Genomic DNA, 17,325 nt, shown 5'->3' on the forward strand with positions numbered 1-17,325 from the left:
TCAAATTGCATCGGCGGCAGTGGTAGAGAACATTCCTAAAGGAGTGGTCAGTTCTAGACACCGACACCATTAACTACCCTCCAGCGCAAGACGACACATTCCCCATTTCCCACATTTCCTCCCTCGTGGTTAGAATGACACAAGATAGCGGCTACTGCCTTTGGTTTCCCGACCCTTTGTTTCCGGTTTGGCCTGGGAAATGTAAGCTAGCTCTGACAGACAGCCACACGCCTGTTTCCTATTAAGAAACCTCTCGTGCTCAGGCTCCTAACCTGCCAACCAGCCCGCTCCCACACAAAGCCACAAATATAACTCGTAGAAGACGTGATTAATGAGCGCATGCAGACAAATGCTGATTGATCGTATTAACATCATGGGGGAAAGTTGCAAGTGTTCAGTTTGCAGGTTGCGAATACTTTATTGTGTCTTTAAGAGAAACTAATGATGGTTTTAGATGCTTGTAGAGTTTCCCAGAGCTCCTCCTAAAGCAGTAACTTGGGAACAGTGTGCCGGCCTTGTCAGCTCTCCTCTGCTGTTGTAAATTCCAGCCATGTCAGATGGCATTAGGAAAATCCTAACATCTTGGAGTGAGGCTGAGAGACTCTCACCCCCCCTTAGCTCCACCTTCCCCAGTCTGAGGCTCCAACAGTATTTAGTGCACTCATGTACATACCAGAATCAATCTTCTCAGCCCTCAGAGCCTCAGCACGGTAGGACTCCAGGATAAATAAGTGTTTGTCCTGGCCTGCAGTATCCACTAAGAAAGAGAGGGCACGGCTGAGAAAGAGAGAGAATGTTTGCACTGTAAATTTATAAGGGTCTGGAGTCAGAGGTTAGATGACAGGCTAACAGTCGGCATCCTGGTCTAATAGCTGAATCAAGTGACAGAAGCCATACTGAATGGATTACAGTCTTTTAAGTACTAGTATAACTCAGGCAGTGTAACCATTCCAGCAGTTTTTTCACTGCCTTCGTCCGTGTAACGGGGGGATTAACAGCACCATAAATTAAGCTTTTTTTTTTTTTTTTTTACCTTCCCCAGCCTCAAAATCCACCCACCGTTCCCCTGAAAGAAGTAGGAAATATGGGCATTAAAAGTGCATGTGTTTCTGCTGGAGTCATTTTTTAGTCATCTGAGCCTGGGTAGCCATCTTAGCTCCCACAGAGCCACCGGCCATCTTGGTTGACCGCCCAGTGGCAAGGGACTGATTTATAATGTCTGTCTGCAGCCTCCTACCTGGCCGGGCTGACATGTCTGCCAGCTCTCAGGCCTCCTGCTGGGCTTCAGTAAGGTCATGGACTCCATTAGTAGATACACAGGTATATTAATACAATGCAGTAACTGGTAAATAACTCCTGTATTCCTAGCTCTTTTTTTTTTTTACTATTATGGCGTAGTATGTCATCTGTTTCTTAACAAAACAATGTTAAGAAACTTCTAGCCATGAATGCTATGTAAATCAATTTGTCGAATTTGAAGCTGCACTTGTGGATATTTTGTATTAGTAAATTTAATGACTGCATGTAGCATAAAAAGGGTTGCTGGCCGAGGACTTCTGCAGTTTTTACAGAGCGATTTAAGGCCCTGGCACACCAAGCCAGCAGTCTGCCATTGATGTTTGGCTGACGGTTAGCGTCTTTTGTCCTAGTTTTGGAGGCCTGTCCCGTGCTGATGGCAATTGCCTGCTGTTGATGGCTTTTTTCCGTTGATCTAGCATGTCTGATTGCCCCGCAGAGCCTGGTTGTGAGTAAAATCACGTTGACCGGCAGCTCAGCTCAGTGCTGGAGAGGACAAAACAGACATGGGGACGCAAACAAATTAAGAGGGAGTGAGATCGAAACAAACTTGTCATAATACGTAAGATTTTTTTTTAAGCCATTGAACTCTTAAGCAGAAATGGTTCGTTACTGTTTGTGTTATTGTTTGCTTGTGAATGGTTAGTCTTCTTTGTTCTTTCAATATCGAGTTGTGTTGTTGATGCGTTAACTGGCAAATCAGGGTCTTGAATCTGTCCTGGGGGTCGTCTGGTTTTTCTTATTTAACACAGACTACCGCTGACTAACATATAGGCTAGCTGGACGTTGGCTGTAGTCTTTGCAGTGTGTTCAGGTGCAACTTTTTGACTGAGACACAAACCACGTGAAGCCATGCAACAGTCGGCCTCGGTCGCCACTATTTCTTTGATGTTGGTTTGGTGTGTCTGGGCCGATAGTGTCTTTCAGCTCATTGTTTTGGTTTTATGGCCCACTACTCTACTGTTTTGTTTCACTCTCAGCACTTATCAACCTCATTTCCAGGCACATCAGGCAGTTTTTAGCAAAGTAGCTTTGATAAATCCACAGCCCGCTATTATCTCTACATGAAACAGCAGACAAACTTAGCAACCAGCTAACACAGTGGAACATTTTGTTGGTTTAGAGCAGAGCTGAAAGAAGAGTGAATATTGGACTTGAATGAATACTGCTAATTTTGTGAATGGGCTACTTTGTAAACATGTTCACTACAACACCTTTAATACCTTTTTTCATGCGGGAAAACCTGCTAAAAACAGGAAATAGATTCCTTATCCATTGCCAGTGACCATAGAGTCGTGTGTATTGTTATTATTTCTTGTCTGATGACACGCTGGAAAACAGGTGAGTAAACAGTTGAAACTGCATGGAGGCCAGTGAAATTGTTACGGGTTTGCATCTTTTTTTATACCTGTTACTTATTCAGTCCCTCTCTCTCTCTTTCAATTCTGTGTGGACTAATTTCATATGATATTTGAGTGCTGCACGCATGGAGAGTGATGGTATTTTGTGTCTTCGTATCGCGCCTTGAAATGGGCTAAAATAAGTCCGTCCACCTGTGTGTGGCATTTCCGTCTGTGCCATTCAAAGCTGATCAGAGCTTCAGCCAATAAATACACCTGACTATTGCAGTCATTTGTCCCGTGAGTAAATGTTGATTGTTACATTTCCTGTTAAATACAAAAAGCTTTTTGTGCATCGTGAAAGGGGCTTGAGATAATAATAGATCAGAATCGAGATTTCCTCTCCCTCTGCCGCCCCCAAATAACCAAGGATCCAATCGGTGCTGCTTTAAGTTGAAAAAAAAATTTCAATAAAAGGTAACCATTTTTCTGGCAGGTATCATGGATCACAGTATTTCTACTTGTCCTCGTTTGCTCTATACTTTAGTCTAAGTGCGTCGATCATGATTGGCTGAATTGAGCATTATCTTTATTGTTGTTGTCAGATTAACTCTGAATGTTGATACACAAGACAATTACTGTACACACAAAACAGACCCACTGCACACAAATCAGTGCGGCTCTGCACTCAGTCATGCTCCATTCCCCGCCATCTTGGATGATGATCTAACGTGGCAATTAGGCTGGATTGATTCTCGAGGCCTCCCGCCAGCGTGCAGTATGCGAGTGCATCAGTGTGTGCCCATTTTGTGCCTGTCTGTGTGAGCGCCTTCACATGCAAGGCTTGTGCCTATCTCCAGTGCGTGTGATGAGAATGAGAAACAGAGCTCATTTAATTCAGTGTAGCAGGAAATTCCACAAACTCTTTTTATACAAAACATTTGCCTAATTTAGGCTGCACTCTCTCTGCGTCCATCCACTGTGTACTGCTCTTGAAGGGTTATTTATGTTTTCCTTACCAAGTCAAGTTCCTGAAAATGACTTGTTCCAACTCCAGAACTGAAGTTTAAGTTTCATTTTTCCATTTAATGTGAGCCTGATTCAACACACATGCTGCTGATGATTGAAGTGTCTCTTGCTGAATCACTGCAGCTGAGAGACGGCCGAATTCGGTGCCATAAAACCACAAACGAGAAAAGCTCTAAATTAGTGTCATTTGCTGCTTTTAGAACTCACATTCTGCCTCGTCATTTCATCGGCTACGGTTACTCGCTGATTGATGCTCCTGACTGTTTCAGTTTCAGCTTCCACTATGCACTGTGCCCATAATAGACTCCAACACGAGACTTGATTTGTGTATGTCTGATTCCCCAGGGAACCATTCAGCTGTTACAGTTTGGAAGAAAAGCAGATGAGACGAGTAAATCTCAGAGCCTCGCTGTAGGGAGCCATCTTTGTTGCCAGTCAGGGTTTGTGTACAGAAAGCCCCTAAGGATGGTGGCCCTGACCCGGGATCTTTTGTCGGACCACATGACCTCGCTGTATGAGCTTTACTTTGACATAAGAGATAAACTGGTCCCAGATCACCAGCCCTATGCACAGACTATTTATGCATGTGGTTCCAGGTTGAATAATTTTGCTGCTTTGTTCATTTGTTACAATTTATTTTTGTTTTTGGTAACAAATGAACAATAGAGTCAGGCAAAAAAGTCAAGAGTCAACCCCCACTGTAGTGTGTGTTCTGGGAAACTATGTAAAATCTGAACTATTACTACGATTGGAATGTCCCAAAACTCAGCCTCGTGAATTTAATAATGAACCTGTTCTCTTTCCCTCTTTTTCAGGCCATTTATCTGAGTCGGGATGGCCAGTATCTGCTGACAGGTGGAGATGGAGGTGTAGTATCTGTCTGGCAGGTCCACAACCTCAAACAGCTGTTCACCTACCCCGGCTGTGACGCAGGAATCCGCTCCATGGCCATGTCGCATGACCAAAGGTAACAAACACATACAGGTCAAACAAAGCTCTAATAAACAGTATAAATGCTTAAACCAGTGTTAGCAAAGTACTCAGATCATTTGCCAAAGTAAAAGAAGCAAAACAACAAAGTCAAAATACTCCCATTACAACAGAAGTCCAGCATTCATAAGTTAAAGCTTAGAAGTATTGGCGCAAAATGTACTTGTATTACTTTAGGACTGAAGTAATTGGTCAATTAATTGATTATTCCACTAACAGAAGAGTAATTGTTTAGGAAATGTATCAAGGGAAAATGCTAATTATCTGCTGTATCTTTCCTCTTAAAGAGTAAAGATTTTCAGCTTTTTTTCTGTTTTATATTGTTGTAAATTGAATATCTTAGAGTTGTGGACAGTTGTTTTTGGCAGAAATTTTGATTTGTATTATCTCTAATTTCTTTCATTTTTATAGACTGAAAACTCTAAACTAAACTATAAACTGAAAAAATCAACAATGACTGTATAATGAAAAAATCGTTAGTTGCAGTCTTATGTATGTAATCGTAGGATTATTAATGTGCAAGCAGCATTTTAATATTGCTGCTCTTCAAGGTGAGGTTGATTATTCTTAATTCATGCTGTTGTGTAGTTTAATCTGTGACACTACGTTTTATTTTACAAGCTGATTTTGTGTTTTGTATTTAAACCTTAATCTTTAAAGTAACTAGACAACTGATAATCAAAGTGAATAAAAAGTATTTTTTTGCCTTCTGAAATGTACTAAGTAGAAATATTTACTTCAAATACTCAGTACTAAATCCCCTAAATTGTGCTCAAGTACAGTTCTTGAATTTGTTGAACATAATTCCCTCCTGACTCCTCTAAGGTGCATCATAACGGGCATGGCTTCTGGAAGTATCGTACTCTTCTACAACGACTTCAACAGATGGCATCACGAGTACCAGACCAGGTACTGAGCTGACGGCAGCGGCTTGACTTGACTGACATAGTTGGACGAAGATCCAAACGGTTACAAAGTGTGAACTCTTATCAAAGGCACTATTCTGTCTGAATCCTGATATCCTGAATGTATCTCAATGAAAGAAGAAAAAACACTGTCCTGTTATAGTAAGAAAATCAAACTATTTTTAAAAAGGGCATTGCTATATTTTGTAGATCAGATAGAAAACTTTCATATAAATCACAGGGTGGGGGTTATGTTACTGTACGGTTAAAAACAAATCTATTTTTAGCTGTAAGAGTCTATTTTCATCTCCTCCAGAAAACAGAAGTGGGATTTGTGGGGAGCTAGTGAAAACCTTTTCTCTTGACTTAAAAATCCAAATATTTGTGTACTTTAGGGCGAGTGATTGTTTTTTTTCCTGTAGTGTGTATGTGGGGAATAATTATTAAGCTATCATTCACTTTTAACATGCTTTTTTGGCAATATAGCCAGTAGAAATGTTTGAATAAATAATAAATGTATTGGATAGAAGGATAAACAAAGAGGGAACATACATACATATATATATATTAATAAATATATATATATATATAAATATCTATATATTCTGTTTAAATGTAGTCCTCCATATTTAAAGTTTCCATTCCCTCTGTACTTGCTAAGAGATTGCATTTCTGTGCATGGCTCACATAACAAATTTCAGCGCAGAAGACTAATCAAACATCAAAAACTTCCCACCCAGTGATGTTAAAGATGAGCTTTATGTGGAGGAGGATGTCAGGAAAACCACATCAAGGATTTTGCTTTTTTACATTTCTTTCCAAAATGACTGAGTAAGCAAACCGTAAATCTTTTTTTTTCTTTCTAAAATGGGAAACTTGGTTAATATCTGTGATGGAAAAACTATGCCATCACAAATCAGATCACTGAACAAAAACCTCACATCATACCCAGAGCCCAGGCCAGCTCAGCATCTTTAAAGTCCTCTTTGAGTCCTGTCTCTCTAACAGCAAAGTGAGATGTGCAATGACAGGAGGGACTTTTTCTATTTTTCATCACAGGTCGAGTGACTATGTTCAGATGTGATTAAGCACTAAAATGGCAATGAGACATATTCCTTTGTCCCTTTCTTAAATAATTGTCCACTTGTATCTTTTGATTTTGGGGTCAACATTCCTTTAAAGTTTGCGCTTTGATGTGGTTTGAATCTCGAGTTATATGAGAACTACTGTTATCTATCAACCTTTTTTTTTTTCAATCATTTGAGTGTTTTGTGTGCTGAGTTCTGACAATAAAATGGAATTTTATAACTTGAATTGTCTTTCGTCTGAGTATATTTCTCAATAGGAAGCTGTGTGAGTGACTGTGGCTCAGGAGGTAGAGCGGGTTATCCACTATTTGGAAGATCGATGGTTAGATCCCCAGCTCCTCCAGTGTGCATGGCGAAGCATCCTTGGCAAAGATACTGAACCCCATCAGTGTGTAAGTGCTTGTGAATGTTTAACCAAGTAGCAGGTGGTACCTGGTATGGTAGCCACATCCACCAGTGTATGAATGTGCATGTGGACGGGTGAAGGTCACATGTAGTGTAAAAGCACTTTGAATGGTTGGAAAACTAGACAGGCACTACACAAATGCATGCCCATTTACCGTTTACCAAGATTGCATAGCACCCTCCTGTGGTCAACCTCTGGAAACACAAAAATATTAACAAACATTCATTTGAAGTCTTTATTGCATTTTGCTGTTCTTCTGTTTCAAACAGCAGGACATTAAAAGCAGTCACTCTATGCCTAATAAAAACCGTTACTCCAGTTTGACACAGACGATAAACCTGTTTTAAAACTGTCTTTTCATACAAATTTCCCTTTACAAACTGCATATGAAAATCTACTTTTAACTATATATAAGGGGTAGCTAAATGACATTATGTACCAACTGGACTTTGTATGTGTGTGTGAGAGTTTTGTCTTACAGGGAGGCAGGAAGTGGTGTATGCATGCAGCCGAAAGTCCTGAAGAGATACAGAGGCATGTTGAACCACTGGAGGAGTTAACCTTACTAAACACCAACTGGGATAAATGCTGCTGCGGAGTTTAAAACAGGTACAAAACAAAAACAAATCACTTATAACTTATTTGTAGGATGCACAGGTTGGAACTCCATTTTTTCAGCCAAGCTGGTTTTAATAAAGGCATCATTAAGTTATGAGCAGTGAGCTAGTGGTCAGGCATAAACCCCGTCACCTTGACAACACATTCATTTAGATTAATCCAACAGATCAAAACTCGTCGCTTTAATATTTCAAAGAAACAGTGTTTCATGCAACTCAGTAGCATTGTTGGTAGGAATTATATCAACTGGTAAATGAGTTAGTGTGTTTCCTGCCTGTGCAGCACTGAAGTCACAGCAGAAAGCAGTTCAGTTAATTAGAAACAAACTTGCAATTTGGTTTCATGTCTGTTGGATCTATTTTTATGTACAGCAGTTATTCATGACTTTTGGGGCCATAACAGCTCAGACCTGCGTAGGCCAACACAAACCTTCAAGTTTCAGGTGGACAGCTAAGAATCTTCACACTATGTACAACTACAGTGTTCACATCAAATAATAGAGATAAACAGGGTGTGGGTGAATGTGTCAGCATGTCTGTCAGTTACAGTGGGTGAACAAAATAATCTGCCAAATTGACTCATTAATTAGAAAAGCCAGATATGCTGGCAAGTCACGTTCAAAGTTTAAAAAAAAAAAAAAAGATCAGTATCAGGTAATAATGTGGAAAGTTTCTTGTTATAACAAGATATTTTTTTACGCTTTTTACAAGATGATTTATAACAAAAAAAAAAGACATTTTTGTTAAAGCATCCTCTCCTTGCAATACTGAATAAAATTCCAGTTAATTGGAAACACACCTGCAATTTGGTTTCATGTCTGTGGATCTATTTTTATGTACAGCAGTTATTTAATATAACAAGAAACTTTCATGGCAGGAAAAGCTCATGTTATAACGAAAAGTTTGTTATAACAAGATATTTTTCACACTTTTACAAGATACTTTCATGTGATAACAAGAAACATTTGTCGTTATATCAAGATATTTTTATAAGAAGAAACTGAAACTGAAAGAAACAATATACTTATCTTGTTATAAGTTTAACAGTTCATTTTATAATGTGATCAATATGATAAGTAAGTATATTGTCACAATAAGAACAGTTTCTTGTCATAGCATAAAAATATCTTCTTATAACGTGAAAATATCTTGTGAAAACATGAAAAACATTTTGTTTTAACTATGAACTTTTTATGTCATCACCCTGAACTGATTGTGTTTCGTTTTCCGGTCAGGCAGCTTCTACCTTTCATACTTACAAATGTATTATAAGTTGCATCTGGCTTCACGATGCTGTCGGCACAGATAGTTTATGTAGGCTAATTTTAATTTGCTAGAAACAATCATAATGACAAATTCTGGGTCAGGCGGCTTGCAGAATATCAAACTGATTCGAGCTGATACACCAGACAAAACCAGAAATCAGACCTTTTCGATCTCCTGCTATACGAGGGGTCACAAGCCAAACGGTTGCTATTCACAATAGATCTAACTCAGACAATGTTTTTTTCTCTTTTTTTTTCTTTAATGTTTTCATAATTTGGTGAACATGCCCTTTAAATTAAATTCCAACAGCCATTTGTGCTTCAGAAGTGCTGATTATTAACACTTTAACATGCATGGTTGATATCAAGGCTGAACTATTTCACAGACTAAGCATTGATTTACTCGTAATTTGCTAATTTATACTTTGGTATTACATTTATTTTGTCAACCCACTGTGCTGTGTGTAGTAACGCTGTGCTGTGTGTAGTAAATAGGAATCTTAAGTTAAACAGTAAACTTGCAGTCACCATCAGGATGGCTGTGGTCAGAGAAATTACTGATAGTGGTTATAATTGAATTACACTACAGGTAGCTAGGCTAACAAGTTCAGACGTTTGATATGCTGAAATACTTTAGTGTGGTGTGGACATACGGTCTTTCTGCTAAAGCAATAGGAGTTTACAATGATGTAATGAATAACTATTTACAAAAGAGCCACAGGCAGTCAACATGGGATAATAAATAAAAGAAAGGATTCACATAAACGTGACATACTGTAGTAATGCATGACTTCTAAAGACAAACCACTCAGAACAGTGATGTATTCAGTTCATTCCTTTTCTCCACATCCTCCGTTAATAAATACAAACATATATATAACCAACAAACTTTAAGAAAATGCCTTATATCCTCCGTCTCTGAAAATGAGTGGGATAAGAGTGAAAGAAAAATACGGACACAGCAGTCACTGGCTCAGTTTACAGCTACTGGAAACGCTGGGGGCGGAGTTTAAGCCTCCTCGCCCGTGTTTACTGACACATACATGTGATAAGAAGGAGTGTGGGGTGCTATTGACTACGTTTAAATCTTCTCCACTAGCTCTTCAGCAGGTAGACGGCTCGGAGAAGGAGGGCCAGCGGGGGACGCGGATCTGGGAGGTGTAGAGGGAGGAGAGGGAAACAGGGTTGGATGGATGGGAGAGGGGGAGGAAGGTTCTTGTTTGGTCGGGGAAGAGAAAGGGAAGAATACGACAGGTTTCATGGGGGAGACTGGGCAGGGGGATGCTTGTTTTGTGGGAGAGGAAGATGGGGATGTTGGCTCTTTGCTAGGAGAGGAGGAGGGGATTTGTTTGGTGGGTGAAAGAGGAGCTGGTTTGGTGGGAGAAGAGGAGGTTTGGGCTGGTTTGGTTGGAGATGATGGGGAAGGGCAGGCGGCGGGTGTAGAGGGAGTGTTGGAGGTGAAAACATCAGGAGGGCCTGAGGGTGAGGGAGTTTCTAGAGATGAGCAGGGAGCAGCGGAGGGTGTTGTTTCAGGTGGAGAGGAAACGGGCAAAGAGGTGTTGGGTAAAGCCTCAGCAGTGGATGAAGGTGAGATATGAGGGGAAGTTACAGGAGCATGACAGCAGGGAGCATTGGAGGTGGGTGTAGCATCAGGAACAGCGGCGGTCTTGGGTGCTTTTAGACGAGCAGCCTTGGTGGGTGAAGTCGGCTTGGCATGTTTTGGTTCTTTGGTGTGTGATGCCTGTTTGGTTGGGGAAGCTGGTCCTGACTTTGTTGGCAAGGCTGGTTTCACTGGAAGGGCGGAAGGGACTTTCTTGCTAGCCGACGATGGTGGACATGGCACTGTTTGGGGCCGTGGATGACGATGGGTAGTAAGCTGGAGAGTCTTCTTATCAAGAGCTGTCCTCTGGCAAAACAGACAGAAAGACCATCAGCTTGATAACACTGAACCTCTATCACCAATCAGAACAGAGAAAGAAAGAAATATTGTGGGTCAATCTACGCTGATTTCAGGAAACTTAATTTAGCTTAAAATCAATAATCCTTGAGTGTTTTCCTGTGAATATCAAACTCTCGTAGGGAGAAATGGGTTTTAATCAACTTAGTGTTTTCTTTTTATTCCTACAATCATGAATTGCCGACCCAGTCTTGCATTTTTAATGATCTCTATGAATGGACGACACAAATGATGAAAACAAGCCAATGGAAATGGACATAAATAACCGAAAGATGATTATATAAAAACAATATTTTTGTCACATACCCCCCCCAAAAAAAGGCAAATCAGATCATCACTGCTATTCTAAGTGCAGAGAAAGGGCAAATGAGAAAGTAAACTTAACTTTTTCATGCAGCAGATAAACAAAGCCAATGTTGTGTGCCAATGTTCTTTCTGTACGTTGGACAGAAAATTTAAATCCGTTCCTCATTTGCCCTTGTGCTGAGTGTCAGCAGCAGAACAGACGAGGCATTGCATTAAGTGTTAGTACATACCATTGCCTTGGAGCTAATTCAGAGGGACGTAATGCAGGGAGAGGGGAGAAGCAAGAAAGGGACAGAGACTAGTCTTACTCACAGCTTCACAAAACAAAGTCAACACAACAAGCAATGACAGCCAGTGCACACTTGTTCCAGCTCAGTGCTCATCTAACAATTCAAATCTTTAAATCACAATTTGGTTAAGACCAAATGACACTTTGCATGTGAGAAGACTGAATTGGAACAAGTTTTCTATGAGTGACTAATTCAGAAGGAAACACACGTCAGTTAGTGCTAAGCTTTATTTACATACCAATGGTAGGGTGTTGTTTCAGTTTTGAAAAATAAGATTGGCATTATTCTATATCTTTCCCAGTGCAATCAAAACCTATGAAAAGACCAAACTAATGATAGTTACCTGTTAAGCATGATATACTGTACCTCATTCCAGACATAGACCTCCTTGATGTCAACAACAAGGACTGTACTGTAACTTTCTCAATTACTTTTTCATGACATACTTTTGACTTTCCATTGGTATATTTATGGTATATAATGGTATGATTTTTTAAATTAAAATATTATATCATACTGTACTGTGATTTTTAAAGTAGAAATTTTCCAACATGATATACTGTGAATTTTTTAAGCTAGTTTGGACAATATACAAAATTTAGCATGTTGAAAAAATAGCCAAGAATGCCATAGTATATGTTGAAAAATGTCAAATTTTCCAATGTCAAAGTAAAGGCTGAAAACAACTTATTGTGCCTTGTAGATACATTTCATAGCATACAATGTTGCAAAAAAAGTAAAAAAAAAAAAAAAAAAAAAAGTCACATGTCAAAAACTTTAAAAGAAAAAATGCCCTAGGGCCAAAAAAGTCTGAAAAAGTCATATTTAAGCATTTCAAATTGGCCAAAAACGCCATAGGAAAGTATGTCGAAAATTGTAAGATTTTGACATGTCATAAAAATGACTATACTTTCTATACTATGGTGTGTCTCTACAAGCTATATGTCATTTTCAGCCATTTTTATGACATGTTAAAATTTGACATTTTTCGACATACTATACTATGGCGTTTTTGGCCATTTTTTGGACATGCTGAAATATGACTTTTTCGGCCATTTTTGGCGTTTATTGCAACTTTGCATACCAAAACGCGTCTCTACAAGCTATAATATGTCATTTTCAGCCTTTTTTTTTTATGACGTCAAAATTTGACATTTTTCGACATACTATACTATGGTGTTTTTTTGACAGTTTTTGGACATGCTAAAGTCTGACTTTTTTGGGCATTTTTGGCTTTGATTTCCACTTTGCATACTATGAGGCGTCTATACAAGATATAATATGTCATTTTTAGCCATTTTTACGACATGTAAAAATTTGACATTTTGCGACATACTATACTATGGCGTTTTTGGCCATTTTTTGCACATGCTAAAATATGACTTTTTCGGCCATTTTTGGCGTTTATTGCAACTTTGTATACCAAAACGCGTCTCTACAAGCTATAATATGTCATTTTCAGCCATTTTTTTTTACGACGTCAAAATTTGACATTTTTCGACATACTATACTATGGCATTTTTTTGGCATTTTTGGGACATGCTAAAATATGACTTTTTCAGCCTTTTTTGGCGTTTATTTCGACTTTGCATACTATAACGCGTCTCTACAAGGTATAATATGTCATTGTCAGCCATGTTTTTTACGACATGTCAAAATTGGACATTTTTCGACATACTATACTATGGCGTTTTGGGCCATTTTTTGGACATGCTAAAATATGACTTTTTCGGCCATTTTTGGCGTTTATTGCAACTTTGCATACCAAAACGCGTCTCTACAAGCTATAATATGTCATTTTCAGCCATTTTTTTTACGACATGTAAAAATTTGACATTTTTCGACATACTATACTATGGCGTTTTTGGCCATTTTTTGCACATGCTAAAATATGACTTTTACTGCCTTTTTTGGCGTTTCTTTCAACTTTGCATACTATAACACGTCTCTACAAGCAATAATATGTCATTTTCAGCCATTTTTTTTTACGACGTCAAAATTTGACATTTTTCGACATACTATACTATGGTGTTTTTTTGACATTTTTTGGACATGCTAAAGTCTGACTTTTTTGGGCATTTTTGGCTTTGATTTCCACTTTGCATACTATGAGGTGTCTATACAAGATATAATATGTCATTTTTAGCCATTTTTACGACATGTCAAAATTTGACATTTTTCGACATACTATACTATGGCGTTTTTTTTACATTTTTGGGACATGCTAAAATATGACTTTCGGCCTTTTTTGGCGTTTATTTCGACTTTGCATACTATAACGCGTCTCTACAAGGTATAATATGTCATTGTCAGCCATTTTTATGACATGTCAAAATTTGACATTTTTCGACATACTATACTATGGCGGTTTTTTTGACATTTTTTGGACATGCTAAAATATGACTTTTACTGCCTTTTTTGGCGTTTATTTCGACTTTGCATACTATAACGCGTCTCTACAAGGTATAATATGTCATTGTCAGCCATTTTTTTACGACATGTCAAAATTTGACATTTTTCGACATACTATACTATGGCGTTTTTGGCCATTTTTTGCACATGCTAAAATATGACTTTTTCGGCCATTTTTGGCGTTTATTGCAACTTTGCATACCAAGCAGCGTCTCTACAAGCTATAATATGTCATTTTTAGCCATTTTTTTACGACATTTAAAAATTTGACATTTTTCGACATACTATACTATGGCGTTTTTGGCCATTTTTTGCACATGCTAAAATATGACTTTTACTGCCTTTTTTGGCGTTTCTTTCAACTTTGCATACTATGACGCGTCTCTACAAGCTATAATATGTCATTTTTAGCCATTTTTACGACATGTAAAAATTTGACATTTTTCGACATACTATACTATGGCGTTTTTGGCCATTTTTTGCACATGCTAAAATATGACTTTTACTGCCTTTTTTGGCGTTTATTTCGACTTTGCATACTATAACGCGTCTCTACAAGGTATAATATGTCATTGTCAGCCATTTTTTTACGACATGTCAAAATTTGACATTTTTCGACATACTATACTATGGCGTTTTTGGCCATTTTTTGCACATGCTAAAATATGACTTTTTCGGCCATTTTTGGCGTTTATTGCAACTTTGCATACCAAAACGCGTCCCTACAAGCTATAATATGTCATTTTTAGCCATTTTTTTACGACATTTAAAAATTTGACATTTTTCGACATACTATACTATGGCGTTTTTGGCCATTTTTTGCACATACTAAAATATGACTTTTACTGCCTTTTTTGGCGTTTCTTTCAACTTTGCATACCAAAACGCGTCTCTACAAGATATAATATGTCATTGTCAGCCATTTTTATGACATGTCAAAATTTGACATTTTTCGACATACTATACTATGGCGTTTTTTTGACATTTTTGGGACATGCTAAAATATGACTTTTTCAGCCTTTTTGGCGTTTATTTCGACTTTGCATACTATAACGCGTCTGTACAAGCTATAATATGTCATTTTCAGCCATTTTTTTTACGACATGTCAAAATTTGACATTTTTCGACATACTATACTATGGCGTTTTTGGCCATTTTTTGCACATGCTAAAATATGACTTTTACTGCCTTTTTTGGCGTTTCTTTCAACTTTGCATACTATGACGCGTCTCTACAAGCTATAATATGTCATTTTTAGCCATTTTTACGACATGTAAAAATTTGACATTTTTCGACATACTATACTATGGCGTTTTTGGCCATTTTTTGCACATGCTAAAATATGACTTTTACTGCCTTTTTTGGCGTTTATTTCGACTTTGCATACTATAACGCGTCTCTACAAGGTATAATATGTCATTGTCAGCCATTTTTTTACGACATGTCAAAATTTGACATTTTTCGACATACTATACTATGGCGTTTTTGGCCATTTTTTGCACATGCTAAAATATGACTTTTTCGGCCATTTTTGGCGTTTATTGCAACTTTGCATACCAAAACGCGTCCCTACAAGCTATAATATGTCATTTTTAGCCATTTTTTTACGACATTTAAAAATTTGACATTTTTCGACATACTATACTATGGCGTTTTTGGCCATTTTTTGCACATGCTAAAATATGACTTTTACTGCCTTTTTTGGCGTTTCTTTCAACTTTGCATACTATGACGCGTCTCTACAAGCTATAATATGTCATTTTCAGCCATTTTTTTTTACAACATGTCAAAATTTGACATTTTTCGACATACTATACTATGGCGTTTTTGGCCATTTTTTGGACATGCTAAAATATGACTTTTTCAGCCTTTTTTGGCGTTTATTGCAACTTTGCATACCAAAACGCGTCTCTACAAGCTATAATATGTCATTTTCAGCCATTTTTTTTACGACATGTAAAAATTTGGCATTTTTCAAGCTTTGTTTTACTTCACAGTATGCTACAACATTTGATGATGTTTTGGATGATGCTGTTGTTGTCAAGTGACTGTCCTTATTTCGTTATGTGTGATTGTGGTGCTATCCTCTCTGTTGTGCAGGTCACACATGAACCCTGCTCGATATCAAGGGAACTTCGTCATGCTCTGCCTCCTGGCCTTCCACCTGTGGTCACACCCAAGGCTCCTCCCAGCTCGCCCTCTTTTGTGTTATGTGGACTTTAACCTCCAATCAGGAACCACCTATCCATCAGCGCACCAAAAAAAGGCCACTTTGTGAAAAGGCCAGTCTGCGCTGTGATGTCTCTTGAACAGTCTGCCCATGTTCTTCTTGCGATTGTTAAATAGTGATCTGATCTTTGATCTATGTTTCCACTGTTGTTTCCATCTGTGGGTGTGGGACTTGAGCATTAAGTTTAGCTGGTATTATTGTTTAATTCCTATATGGGGGTTACACTACACTGTTTCTTTTTTCATACATTAGGATTCATGTGTGGCTGCTTGAGTGTATTTTTGTTTGTCAGGTAAGTTTACAATCAATAGTAAGGTTATTTTATTGTCAATTCAACTGTTCGGCTACAAGAAGCCAGTGGGGATTTATTTTTAAGTGTAGAAGAAGTGTTTCTGTATGTTATTTCAGTGTTGTTGGATTAAGCACCACTCACTGCCCTTCCCTTTCTCTATACCTCTCTGGCTTCTTCTTTGTCAAACATTTTGGCATGTGTTCTTGGAAATCTGTATTGTAATTGGTCCAGTTAAAAATAAATGTCAGTATTTGAGTTGACTTCATTGGCGTTATGTCACATTCCTTACCTGGACCACATTACATTTGGAACAAATGACCCTATAGTATGATTGTGTCATGGTATTTTGCACGATATATATTACGATTACCTTATTATTGCTATTTTTGACTTAACATAATGGCTGGAAACGACATATTATGGCTTGTAGATATATGTCACAGCGTACAATGTTAAATAATAAGTCAAAAATGTGGGAATTTAGCACGTCAATTCAAAACGTGTAGCATGTTGAAAAACATTAAAATTCGACATACTATACTATTGCACATTTGGCTATTTTTTGGACATGCAAAAATATGATGTTTTCTGCTTTTTTTTTTTTTTTTAACATTAATTTCCACTTTGTATACTATAGCGTGTCTCTACAAGTTATAATATGTCATTTTCAGCCATTTTTATGACATGTCAAAATTTGACATTTTTCGACATACTATACTATGGCGTTTTTGGCCATTTTTTGGACATGCTAAAATATGACTTTTCCTGCCTTTTTTGGCGTTTATTTCGACTTTGCATACTATAACGCATCTCTACAAGCTATAATATGTCGCTTTTAGCCATTTTATGACATGTCAAAATTTGACATTTTTCGACATACTATACTATGGCGTTTTTTGACA

At 38.0% G+C, this 17,325-nt stretch overlaps 2 protein-coding genes across 11 annotated transcripts in view; one reads left to right on the plus strand and one right to left on the minus strand.

The window, feature by feature from the left end:
- lrba (LPS-responsive vesicle trafficking, beach and anchor containing) overlaps positions 1 to 6,874 on the plus strand; it is a 229,435-nt gene extending 222,561 nt beyond the window's left edge. For all 7 annotated transcript variants that reach the window (XM_088075889.1, XM_088075891.1, XM_088075892.1 and 4 more), the window contains 2 exons: positions 4,481 to 4,632; positions 5,481 to 6,874. In XM_088075889.1, coding sequence (XP_087932015.1) covers positions 4,481 to 4,632; positions 5,481 to 5,571 — 243 coding nt within the window. In that variant the 3' untranslated portion in view covers positions 5,572 to 6,874. The remainder of the gene's footprint in view (positions 1 to 4,480; positions 4,633 to 5,480) is intronic.
- A 401-nt stretch (positions 6,875 to 7,275) lies between these two features.
- Positions 7,276 to 17,325, minus strand: part of dclk2a (doublecortin-like kinase 2a) — a 77,931-nt gene continuing 67,881 nt past the window's right edge. For all 4 annotated transcript variants that reach the window (XM_088075894.1, XM_088075893.1, XM_042485211.2 and 1 more), the window contains exon 17: positions 7,276 to 10,842. In XM_088075894.1, coding sequence (XP_087932020.1) covers positions 10,018 to 10,842 — 825 coding nt within the window. In that variant the 3' untranslated portion in view covers positions 7,276 to 10,017. The remainder of the gene's footprint in view (positions 10,843 to 17,325) is intronic.

Source organism: Plectropomus leopardus, chromosome 3 (assembly GCF_026936395.1).
Source record: "Plectropomus leopardus strain MGB_pleo_1.0 chromosome 3, ASM2693639v1, whole genome shotgun sequence".
NCBI classification, from domain to species: Eukaryota; Metazoa; Chordata; class Actinopteri; order Perciformes; family Serranidae; genus Plectropomus; species Plectropomus leopardus.